Genomic DNA, 12,491 nt, shown 5'->3' on the forward strand with positions numbered 1-12,491 from the left:
CAAGTTCAATGTGAAACCATTAGCAACTTAGGTTTTGAACATAGATTGTTCAAGGTGCTTTGCATCCACGTTAATAATTCTTCCAGTTATTCTGCCATGTCACCCATCTGTCATGAGTTGGACATCGCAGCGGTGCAGGGAAAGAAGAACGGGCTCCATTTCTTAACCCCAAATCTACACATTGGAAGGCTCCCTGGGGGCACGCAAGTCTTGGAGGGATTCGTGAAGTAGGGAAACCCAAGGAGCAGCAAGGTGTAAGCATCTGTCATTTTTTCAATGGCGGACCTGTGGTCATGACAGCCCAATTGAAAGAGGAAGGAAGAAATCAGCTAACAGATAACTGTGGCATCGAGTGGATTTCTGGAATGAGAATGATGGAGAGTGCTATCAGAAAAGGAAAAGATTGCAAATCGTGAAGGGCAGAACAGCCAGTCTCCAAAAGAATCAGGCATGAGCTCGACAAGCAGGCAGTGATTTGGCGGTGGTGATAGCGGTGTTTGGAAGTGAAGGATTTGCCCAAGCCAGTTAATTCCAACAAATAGATCGAACAAGTGAACAAATTGAGAAGAGGACAGATTTAGGATACTTTGACCAGAGGTGGTATTCAGCAGGTTCTGACCAGTTCTAGAGAACTGGTAGCGGAAATTTTGAGTAGTTCAGAGAACTGGCAAATACCGCCTCTGACTGGAGATTTTACAATATCCTTCCCCTGCCATGCCCACCAAGCCACGCCCACAGAACTGGTAGTAAAAAAAATTGAATCCCACCACTGACTTTGACTTGGAGTGAGAAAGAGGCTGAGAGTGGGTGCCTAAGGAACTTGAGGAACTGCCTGCTTATCCTTCATTGGCAGTAAGGACAGAGAAGAGCAGAAGAAGAGAAAACGGAAGTGGCTGATGCAACAGAGGCTGCTGGTTCTACATAGAATAAAATAACTTGTGCTGTACAGTAAAGGTTTAATTGACAATCAAAGACTAACTGATGATAAGAATAATTAATTGAGAAGTTGTTTAATGAAATAATTTTATAACATTATTAAGAATTAATATTTTTGTACAAATAAGAGATTAAGATATCTGGAAATACTTAGATATATATGTTTTTGTATGCATATTTATATAGGGGGGAATATCTTAATGATTTGTTAGATATTTGAAACAGTGTGTGTAAGTCTAACTGGATTGATTGATTGATTTTAGGATTAAGAATATAAGAATATAAATAGATAAGTGTTTAAGTTAGTAATTTATATCATATAATTCATATACTATTAATTCATATTACATTAGTTAAATTCTGATATTAGAGTGCATAATAAGTGTGTCATATTTTTCCTAGATTAAACATGAGTTGTCAAACATTGCTGAAAGAATCATTGAGATTGTATCTGCAAGCTTTTTCAGGACTTTTAGATCTATTTAATCTAATCATGAAGAATTATTTCATTTATGGAAGTCATATGTATATGTAAAGATAAAAATAAAAACATTCATTTTTAATGTAATTTACCATGCTATTTGCAACACAACTGTTAAATCACATAAAACTCCTAGTTAAAGGTTTAGTTGTGTTCGGATTCATGTCAAACAAATCCAGTAGAACACAGACAGATGTGCTTTAGTGGTGCCAAAGACTTTTGGTTCAAACACAGCAGAAGAACTTCATATCACGGAGCGTTGCATCATCTCCCCGGCCTTGGACTTCCTCAGTTTTTGCCTGGATTCCACATATGGAGCCAACACGGCAATGTTTGCTCCATGGACCAAAATTCTGCACATAGTGTGACAGTCCAGTTAGTACAGATCCTTCTTTACATCTGAATTGGATATTTTTAGCTGCCATATCATCAAGTAGTCCTTTATCTTCTACCATGTTGAGAGCAAAAGAAACGAAGTTGCCTATGGGACATTCCTGAAATTCTGTCCAATTTCTCCATCTATTAAAAAAAGACATTTCTCATTTCAAAATGAGTTAAGATCAAGAGTCTGTAAATCATCAAGAAGCAGAAATAACATGAATCGCGTGTGGTTCCATTCTTCCTAATATCTAAGACATAATAATGTACAACGGGGTGACAAACTCAAGGCCCATGGTGTGGCGTTCGGAAAAGACTGAGCTGAAGTCTTCACTCCGGTCCATGTTTCCAGCAGGAACACGGACCGTTCCTATTGGCTGATGCCATTTGACAGCCGGCTATAAAAGGGAGCTGTCAAACGGCATCAGCTGTTGTCCGCCAGCTGGCTGCCTTGTTAGCGTGGCAGCCATGGCAACCCTTTATTGTTACAATAAAGTAAAAGCTGAAGTTCGCTCCGTGTTCGCCTCAGGTTATTCCACCGCTCCACAACACTGGCGACGAGGGCGGGATACATATAAGAGGCAACCGGGCAAAGAATCGCTGAGCGAAGTCACTACAAAAAGAGCCAAAGTCACTACCGAGCTGTATGTCACTTTAAGAGCTTACTGTCACTATTCACGAGCGTGAATTTCAACTTTCCTCGGAAGATCCAGCACTGCTGAGTCAAGATGACTTCGAACCCTGCATTCCCGCCTTTCAGACCGACAGCAGAAACATGGGAATCCTACAGAAACCGATTTGACTGTTTCCTAGATGCCATAGACCTCGCCGACATTTCCGACCATAGGAAAAAATCCTACTTTTTAAGTTTTTGCGGAGCCACAGTGTTTGATACTGCTACGGCATTATTGGCTCCACGTTCAATTAAGACTGTTCCATGGGAAGATTTGCAGGAAATTCTTTTCAACCACTATTCCCCTAAGCCATCCTGAATTGCCAGGCATCATGCTTTTAGGAGACAGATTCAGGCTGAGGGAGAGACTATTAGTGGGTACATGGCTGCCCTACGAACAGCTGCCTTGCATTGTGGGTTTAGAGACTATCTGGAAGACATGTTATTAGACCAACTAGTTTGTGGAGTCAGGGATTTAAGGCTACAAAGGCATCTATTGGCTAAAGGGGATTTAACCCTTAAATTAGCAATTGAAGAGTCTCAAGCTGCTGAACTATCAGCACTTTCAGCAGCAGAAATTCAGGGAAATCCAATTAGCCAGAGCAGATCAGCCACCCATTATGTTGAAGCCTCCTCAGAAGAAGGCTCTGAAGAGGCTAATGATGTGAATCGCCTCAGGCAGCAAAAAAACCAGTCAAAGGGAGAATAGGCCAACCCCCAATCAACCTCCACGGCCTCAGCCCATTTGTCTAAGCTGTGGGGGAAACCACCTCAGGGCATCCTGCAAGTTCAGGAATGCCATTTGTCTAAAATGCCAGAGGAAGGGTCATTTAGCCAGGATCTGTCAAGCAGGAAAGACTTTTGCCCAAAAGTCTCAGACAACTCAACATTTCCAAAAACAAGTTGAAGACTGTTTTACCTGCTATCAAGCCAAGCTGACTAACAAAGGCTCTAACAAAATCAGTGTTTTTGTTTCTATAGAAGGGAAACCTTGCAGGATGGAGGTTGACACAGGCTCAGCACTGTCCATCATCTCATGGAGCACCTTGAAACAACTACTTCCCAGAATGGCTAAGAAGAAGCTTCATGGCTGCCAGTTAACCCTACATGACTACCAAGGCAGAACCATCCCAGTCATCGGAAAAGGCAAGTTTTTTGTTCAATTTCAAAATTTTAAAGGTCACTTGCCTTTAGTGGTAGTGGATGGTGCCCTCCCTAGCCTGTTGGGGTTAGACTGGTTCCCTGCCCTTGGCCTCCATATCAGCGGAATCCACTCTATTACAAATGCTGAAGTGAACACCTTGTTTAATGACTATGCTGATGTGTTCAGCGAGGGGCTGGGCTGTTATTCAGGAACCCCAATATCTTTCAACTTGGACCCTCTGGCAGTACCAATCCGTTTAAAGCCTCGAAGGGTACCTTTTGCAATCCGCTCCAAATTAGACATGGAGCTTGACAAATTAATTTAACAGGGTGTATTAGAGCCTGTGGACTTCGCAAAATGGGAAACCCCAATAGTGACACCCCTGAAGAAAGATGGTAGCGTAAGAATCTGCGCAGATTACAAGACGTCATTGAATAAATATTTACAAATCAGTGCTTATCTAGTCCCTGTTATCCAGCACCTACTACATTCTTTTGAGCCAGGAACCATTTTCGCGAAATTAGACATGTCACAGGCCTATCAACAGTTCCCTGTTGATGACACAGCCGCTGAACTACAAACTATTGTAACGCACAGGGGCGCTTTTAAATGTAGGCACCTCCAATTTGGTGTAAGTGTGGCCCCAGGGATTTTCCAATCTTTAATGGAAAGACTTCTTCAAGGATTACCAGGTGTAATTCCGTATTTTGATGACATTTTAATATCTGCCCCTGACAAGTCTCAATTACTGCAAAGAGTTAGAGGAGTCCTTGATCGTTTCAGGAAGCATGGTCTTAAGTTAAAGAAGGAGAAGTGCACTATAGCCACCCCACAGGTAGAATTTTGGGGTTACAGAATTGACACCTCTGGTATTCACCCAATCAAATCCAAAGTAAGGGCTATTCATGAGTCACCCACACCAACTAACAAAACAGCTCCAGGCCTTTTTAGCACTTCTTAACTTTTACGCTTCATTTTTGCCACATAAAGCTTCTGTTGCAGAGCCTCTGCACAGACTCTTGGATAAGCAATCCCCCTGGCACTGGGGACCTAAGGAAGCCCATGCTTTCCATGCAGTCAAATCATTGCTTACATCCGATGCTGTTCTGATCCAATTTAATGAGCATTTACCTTTAGTTTTAGTAGCAGATGCTTCTCCTTTTGGCATAGGTGCTGTTTTAAGTCATAGACTGCCTAATGGTTCTGAGGCACCCATTGCCTTTTTTTCCAGAACTTTTTCCCCAGCTGAGCGCAACTACAGCCAAATTGACAAGGAGGCTTTGGCTGCAGTTGCTTCCGGCAAAAAATTCCATGAGTTTCTATATGGACACTATTTCGAGTTGGTTATGGATCACAAGCCTCTGTTAGGCCTTCTATCAGGCGATAGACAAACTCCTCAGATTTTGTCTCCAAGGATGACCAGGTGGACTTTATTTCTGGCTGCCTATTCCTATACACTGGTTCATCGAGCTGGCAAGAGTCTCTGCCACGCTGATGCTCTTAGTCGCTGCCCCCTGCCTGTTCCTGTGGAGGATCCTGCACCAACTAATGCTGTGTTCCTGATCAATGATCTCAAACTTCCCATCACCTTGATATCACTGCCCACTCTGCCAGGGACAAGGTAATCGCCCAAGTCCTTGACTGGGTGGGAAGGGGTTGGCCTGCAATTCCTTATGCCCCTGAATTCGTGCCTTTCAAAACTCGCCAGCAAGAACTGTCTTCTTTGCAAGGCTGTTTACTTTGGGGAACTAGGGTAGTTATCCCTTCCAAGTTGCAAGCCTCAGTTTTAAAGGTCCTGCATGAAGGGCATCCCGGCATTGTCAGAATGAAAGCCCTAGCTCGTAGTTATGTATGGTGGCCGGGCATGGATGCTCAGATTACAAGTTGGGTGAATGCTTGTCAGCCATGCCAAGTTACCAGACCTGCTCCACCCACATCCACTCCAGGTAGGTGGGAAGATTCTGGGACCCCTTGGTCCCGGGTGCATATTGATCTGGCTGGCCCCTTTCATGGGCGTACATTCCTGGTGATGGTTGATTCTATTTCTAAATGGGTAGAGCTGACCTTGATGACCACCACAACTTCAGAAGCCATCACTAAGGCTCTATCAAGGATATTCGCTACCCATGGCCTCCCTGACACCATCGTGTCTGATAATGGCCCCCAGTTTACTTCCTGTGAGTTTGAGGTCTTCCTAGCTAACCTGGGAATCAGGCACGCACTTACAGCTCCTTTCCATCCTGCCAGTAATGGCCTGGCTGAAAGAGTAATCAGATCTGCTCAGGAGGTCCTGGAAAGGCTTGGGCCCATAAATTGCCACTCTAGGCTTCCTAAGTAGCTTCTAACCCAGCACACGACTCCCTGTGCCACCACTAATAGGTCCCCGGCTGAACTTCTCATGGGTAGACATCTGAGGACTACTTTAGACAGACTCCATCCATATTATGCCCCAGTCACACCCCTAGGATCAAATAGCCAGGCAAGGGAGTTCGCTGAAAATGACCAGGTCTATGCCCGGAATTATGCAGGACACCCTTTATGGATGCCTGGGCAGATTGTGGCAGTAACCAGTCCTAAGTCTTAGAGGGTCCAACTGCAAGACGGGCACATTTGGCGCTGCCATATCGATCAACTTAGAAGGCGTTGGAGTTCGTCTGTAGATGGCCCTCAAAATGTTCCTGCGACAGAGAAACTGCCGGCGCCCGAAGAAACTTCCCGTGAATCTGACAGGAACACAAGCCTACCTGAGCAGCCATCTGTCCCTCACCCAGAGACGCCTGAAGCCGAGACTCCAGCTTCGTCGGCACCAGAAGTTGCCCAAAAAGCAGAAAAGTTCCTTCCAGCAGCAGCTCCGTCAGAACCTAGAAGATCTGGCCGCCTGTGCAAGTGCCCGAGTTATCTGAAGGACTACGCATGCTCCGTTCTGGGGGAAAGGAGTGTGGCGTTCGGAAAAGACTGAGCTGAAGTCTTCACTCCGGTCCGTGTTTCCAGCAGGAACATGGACCGTTCCTATTGGTTGATGCCATTTGACAGCCAGCTATAAAAGGGAGCTGTCAAATGGCATCAGCTGTTGTCCGCCAGCTGGCTGCCTTGTTAGTGCGGCAGCTGCGGCAACCCATTATTGTTACAATAAAGTAAAAGCTGAAGTTTGCTCCGTGTTCGCCTCAGGTTATTCTGCCACTCCATAACACATGGGCTTAGATCTGGCCTGTGGGGCTGCCATGGAAACAGCAAAGGATCAGCCTGTGATGCCTCTGCCAGTGAAAATGGAATTCAGGAGCCCGTTTTCACTAGCAGAGCACTCGGGCCATCGCAGGCACCCCAACATGAGTGATGTCAAGCTGGCTACACCCACTCTGGCCACACCCACCACAGCACCCCGAGGTCAAACACAATCCCGATGTGTCCCTCAATTAAATTGAGTTTGACACCCCTGATGTCATAATATAAATAACATAAATATTCTGAAGTTTAACTTCAAAGATTTGGCTGAAAATATGGATCAAAGCTGTATCTAATACCTTCAATCTCAATGTAATAATCAGAACGTATATAAACATTTCTGGGTATAGCTGCATATGTGAAGGCGAGAGGCCTATATCTGAGGGAGGCCTGCATTAGGGGATGAGGAATCCATTCTGGGAGCATGTGCATTTTTTTTCTAACTTTCCATCTTTTCTGAGCAAGCCTGAAAAAAATGTACTTTTCACTATTGTGACAAGTTTATCTTCCCTTTAATCATGCAACAGTAGGTAGCCTACTACCACTTTCAGTAACATTTTATGTTACCAAACTCAGTGTAAATGAAAATGAAGGACAACCAAGATGAAGATATTAACATATTTATACAGGGAGGATAGGTGTTAGAGAAAACATTGTGGTTTCCTCTGCAAATAAATGAGGTGGTCATAGCAGAAAAGTAGCTGGAACCCATTATTGGAATCAAATGCAGATGACATTTTCTGAACAGGAACAGAAAATATTTATGCTTAGCTTGCAGAAAAGATTGAGAGGAGAGATGACAGCAAGGTTAAAAAAAAATCTAAACCATTGTCATATAAAGGAACTGCATTTGTTCTCTGGCATCCTATAGAACAGGAAAGAGCCACTGGATTTAAAGTACCAGAAAGAGATAAGGTTCTCCAGTTATTAGAAGATATTTTCTGATGGAATAAGTTATCAGCCAATAGAAAAATCTGGCTCATAAAGTACTGAGTTTTCTCTCATTGGAAGTCTTCAAAACAGAAGTTAAATAGGCATTTGTCCAAAATGCTTTGTCAGATTCTGTCCCAAGAAGGAAACATAGATACCCCGTGAAATGTCTTTCAACTCCATGCTTCTGTGATTTTTTTTTTTTGAACAATTTAAATACAGAGGAAAGCTATCATATGTTAGTTATGTGACAGTTAACTATCAGTTGTGGCCATTCTCCTCACAAGCAGTAGAAAAGAATATGACTACTGTTGCCAAGTTCAGTCTGAACATCGACAGATATTCATTTTTTTACACTACTCAGAAGTTATTTCACCCATAAATAGCAGCTGTGAAGACCTACACTCTATAAAATAATCATCGATAGACTCAAAGAAAGATTTGGAATTAGTGTTATTTGCTTTTCAACCAGCAAAGATTATTTCCCTTTAATCTGCTCTTCCTATCTATTTCCAAGAAAACAAAGTCAACAAAAGAAATGAAACAAATCCAATTTACTGTCCACTCTTCGTTTCAATTATTGTCCCATCGGTACATCCAAGACGCACACTGTTGAGACCTCCTGTGTCATCAGCCCATGTTGTATGGCTTGGTTGCATCTGATGGAAAATAAGGAAATGTCAGTGGAAATTTCTGACATGTCTGATACTGATGGTAGTCCTACAACCACGCTACATCGAGAATGAACCGTATTTTTTTCAAATCATATACACATTATTGTGACACAAAGGTGAATTTGTACCTACAGCAAAGAAAGCTCAACTGTTTTGCAACAATATAGATCCCTTCCAGCTCTATTCTGATTGACTGAAAATGCTTTTATGTGTTCATACATTTGTAGACCCTTTGTAAGCACTAAGTTATATTTTGTTTTGTTTCTTGTCTCATGTTTTGTGTACATTGAAAGCATCTCCTCCATCTTTTTGGAATTCTAATAAGTGTGGTTAGTCTGTCTTTTATGGTTAGGTTTTTGGTAGTTGGGATATAGTTTCTTTTTGCATGAAGATTGATGCAAAGAATGAATAAAACTGCTTTCTCTCTACTGCCTGTTACTTCTATCATCTCTCTCTTTAGTAGACCTACTGTTTCCTTGACTTTTTTCTTGTTATTTGTACATTGTACTTGATTTGTAATATACAAGAAATAAGTATTGAAACAAATACCTGGGAAGACCACAATCCAATAAAAGTAATATGGAAGGGACAACAAAAGAGATCAAGGTGGAAAATGAATAACCTAATATTGAAAAAAAAAGAATTTATAAGATATATGGGAAAAGAGTTGAAATTCTTCAATGAAAACAGAAGGGAAGAGACTTCACTACAAAACGTACGGGACACAGCAAAGGCTTATATAAGAGGACTAACTATAATGTATGTGGAAAAGAGAAATAGAGAAAAGAGGCAGACACAAAAGACTTTAGAAGAAGAATATAAAAAAATTAGAGAAGGAATTGCAAAGAAGCCACAAAGAAAGGACATACAAAATAAGATGAAATTAATAAACCACAAAATGGAATTAACAGATAAAGCAGATTTAGCACAAAAAATAAAGAGATCCAAACAAAATTTCTTTGAAAATGCAAATAAACCAGGAAAGTGGTTAGCATATAAGCTAAAAAAAAGAAATGGAACAGAAACAGGTTTCTCAACTAATAGATGATAAAGGGAATCTTTGCTATAGAAATGAAGATAAAAAAGAATAGTGCAAAAATACCATGAGAAATTATATGAGCAAGAACAAGTTGGAGAAGGAGAAATTAAAGAATACTTTAAAAGAGCAGAATTACCCAAAGTACCAGAGGAAGTTAAATCAATGCTAGAGGAAAGAATCACAATGATGGAATTTACAGAAGCAATAAAAAGACAAAATAATGGGAAAGCACCAGGACCCGATGGCCTACCAGCAGAACTGTACAAAGCGTTGCAGGACTCCCTGAGCAACATAATGTTGGAGGTGCTGAATGAAGTACTGATAGAGGCAAAAATGCCCAATTCCTGGATGGAGACATATATCACTCTCATTCCTAAAGAAGACTGATTTACAACAGATTAAAAACTATAGATGAATATCATTGTTAAACTCAGATTACAAAATATTTGCTTCAATATTGGCAGAGAGTTAAAGAGATTCTTAAACAAATTTATACACTCAGATCAAAATGGCTTTTTACCTAAGAGGCAAATAAAAGACAACATGAGAATAATTCTGAATACTCTGGAATACTATGAAGCGCGTCCAGAAAATCAAATGGCATTAATCTTTTTAGATGTACAGAAGGCATTTGACAATGTGAACTGGCAGTGGAAGAAATGGATTTTGGGGAAAGGTTTATTAAAATGATTAAGACAATATATTACAAACAATATGCAAAAGTGATGGTAAATGGAGAGCTGGCTGAAAAAATTAACATTAAGAAGGGAACAAGACATGGGTGTCCTTTGTCGCCATTATTATTTGTATTAACTAGCAGTGTTAAACAGAAATATTAGGAAAGACAAGGAAATAAAAGGGATGGAAGAATATAAATTACAGGCATTTACAGATTATTTGGCTTTTATACTAGAAGAGCCATGAGACACAGGACCTAAGTTGATAAATAAGATATAGCACTGTTTTCAATGCTATTCTAATTTTTACTATCAGCCCATTCCATGGAAGCCAAATCTTCATACCTTTATCAAACTATATGTCAATTTTTGATGGTCACGTAGATGATCCTTGGTCCCTCAGGTTTTGCTCTAAGTCCGGCACAAACCACTGCTACATCTATGGTACTACACCAGAATATTTGATCATTTACTTTTTCCCTGTTCTGACTTACGAGAGTCACACAATTGGACTTTTTCCTGTGCGACATACCTGAAGATCCTATTAATTGTGAGAAACCTTGGACAAGCCCATGACAAAGGCATCCAGAAGTCACCAGAGGAAGAAGAATCATATGTTAAGTCCAGTGAAGTGGGAAAGTATTTGATAAATACTCAAGACTGATTCCCTTAGATCCCACAAGTATAAAAAGGAAGGAAAAGAAGACTTAAACCATTACAATCATGAATATTTGAAGTTATAACAGAACTGAAAAAAGTGAGTTATGAGAGTCATTATGATTGTCATAGTTTTCCCATGCATGATGCAATCCATGGTTGCTGATCAAACTTTGGACATTTGGCAATCAGCATGTATTTATGACAGTTGTGACATCCCAGGATTATGTTATGATCTTTTGCAACCTTCCCAGCCAACTTCCAACAAGCAAAGTCGATGGGGAAAGTTAGATTCACTTAATGAGAGCATGATTTACTTAACAACCATGGCAAAAAAGTTGTCAAACCAGACATGACTCATTAACAACTACCTTGCTTTGTAATGGAAATTCTGGTCCTAATTGTGACTGTAGGTCAAAGACTACCTAATGGAGAGGTGTCAAACTCAAGGCCCACAGGCTGGATCTGATCCACGGGGTGCTTAGATCTGGCCCAAGGGCCTATCCTAGAAACAGCCAAGGACCAGCCCGTGGTTTTCTGTCAGCGAAAACAGACAGAGGATTGCAGGAGGCCATTGGAGCTGAAAACAGAGCCTCATTAAATGATATCGAGCTGGCCATGCCCACCCTGACCATGCCCCCTGGCCACGCCCCTCCCAGCCCACAAAGGTCAAACACAACCCTGATGCGACCCTCAATGAAATAGAGTTTGACACCCCTGCTACAATGTGTAGTTCAGTGGTGGGATTCAATTTTTTTTACTACAGGTTCTGTGGGCGTGGCTTGGTGGGCATAGCAGGGGAAGGATACTGTAAAATCTCCAGTCAGAGGTGGTATTTGCTGGTTCTCCAAATTACTCAAAATTTCCACTACCAGTTCTCCAGAACTGGTCAGAACCTGCTGAATACCACTCTAGTACAGTGCTAGCTTTCTTGTGGAGTCAGTTTCCTGACCTGGTCTATTGTAGAACTGACAGAGGATACTCAAAATTTCATCCTTATGCTTGCAAAAACATTTCTGTTCTATCACTACTCCATGGTTCTCTTCTTCCTCTCTTTGTCCCCACATAACTTTTGTTTAAGAAGGCCATTCTGTGTTTGGAGGAACATACCCATAAACCAAAAAGAGCAATAGGATGGGAGAAGCAAAATACCTTCAGTGCGAAGCCATTAATATGTCCTTTGGGACAGAATATTATCTTTCCCCAAGTACCCCATCGTCCTCCATTTGGCACCTTAAGGATGGCTTCATATTTCCGTGTTTCTGAATCCCATGGCCAGTAGAGAAGGATTAAGAAGACCCAAATATTAATGGTGAGCTCCATGACTATCTTCTTGATCTAGAACAGGAATCTTAGGAAAGAAGAGTATTGTTTGAACATGATCTGAATACTTTGCTTCTTCCCCTTTTTCCTGTCTTTATCATTTTGATTGAGTTTCTTCCCTACTTTAGTGAAAATCCAGGTTTTCAGATATTGATACTAGAGAGATTTGCTGCTATTTTTGACTGAGATGATTTTTGGGGAGGAAGATCATTTAAAAGATTTTTTTATTACAATAATGATGTTTCTAAGAAGCTTAGAGTGACCGGGAAGCTGAATCGGAATAATTCCAACATTTTGTAAACAATTTGGAGCAATGGTGATGGATGGATCTTCCTTTTTTTTTTTTTTTTTGAAGGA

The 12,491-nt window shown here is 41.2% G+C and overlaps 1 protein-coding gene across 1 annotated transcript; it reads right to left on the reverse strand.

Moving 5' to 3' along the window:
• Positions 1-948: 948 nt before the first annotated feature.
• LOC148130378 (vitelline membrane outer layer protein 1-like) lies at positions 949-12,134 on the reverse strand. Its single transcript, XM_087967672.1, has 3 exons — positions 11,964-12,134; positions 8,323-8,423; positions 949-1,936 (listed from the first exon to the last, which is right to left on the reverse strand). The coding sequence occupies exons 1-3, from the start codon at positions 12,132-12,134 to the stop codon at positions 1,642-1,644; spliced, it is 567 nt and encodes a 188-aa protein (XP_087823798.1). The 3' UTR covers positions 949-1,641.
• Between the last annotated feature and the right edge of the window lie 357 nt (positions 12,135-12,491).

This window comes from Notechis scutatus, chromosome 5, assembly GCF_049901735.1.
Source record: "Notechis scutatus isolate UNSWTSFEM ecotype Mainland chromosome 5, rNotScu1.2, whole genome shotgun sequence".
Taxonomy (NCBI): Eukaryota; Metazoa; Chordata; class Lepidosauria; order Squamata; family Elapidae; genus Notechis; species Notechis scutatus.

Coding starts and splice junctions, on each gene's coding strand:
- LOC148130378 (XM_087967672.1), bottom strand. CDS start 12,134: ATGGAGCTCACCATTAATATTTGGGTCTTCTTAATCCTTCTCTACTGG. Junction 8,424..11,963: donor TTAATGGCTTCGCACTGAAG/GTATTTTGCTTC, acceptor ATTTTCCATCAG/ATGCAACCAAGCCATACAAC. Junction 1,937..8,322: donor ATTGAAACGAAGAGTGGACA/GTAAATTGGATT, acceptor TTTTTTTAATAG/ATGGAGAAATTGGACAGAAT.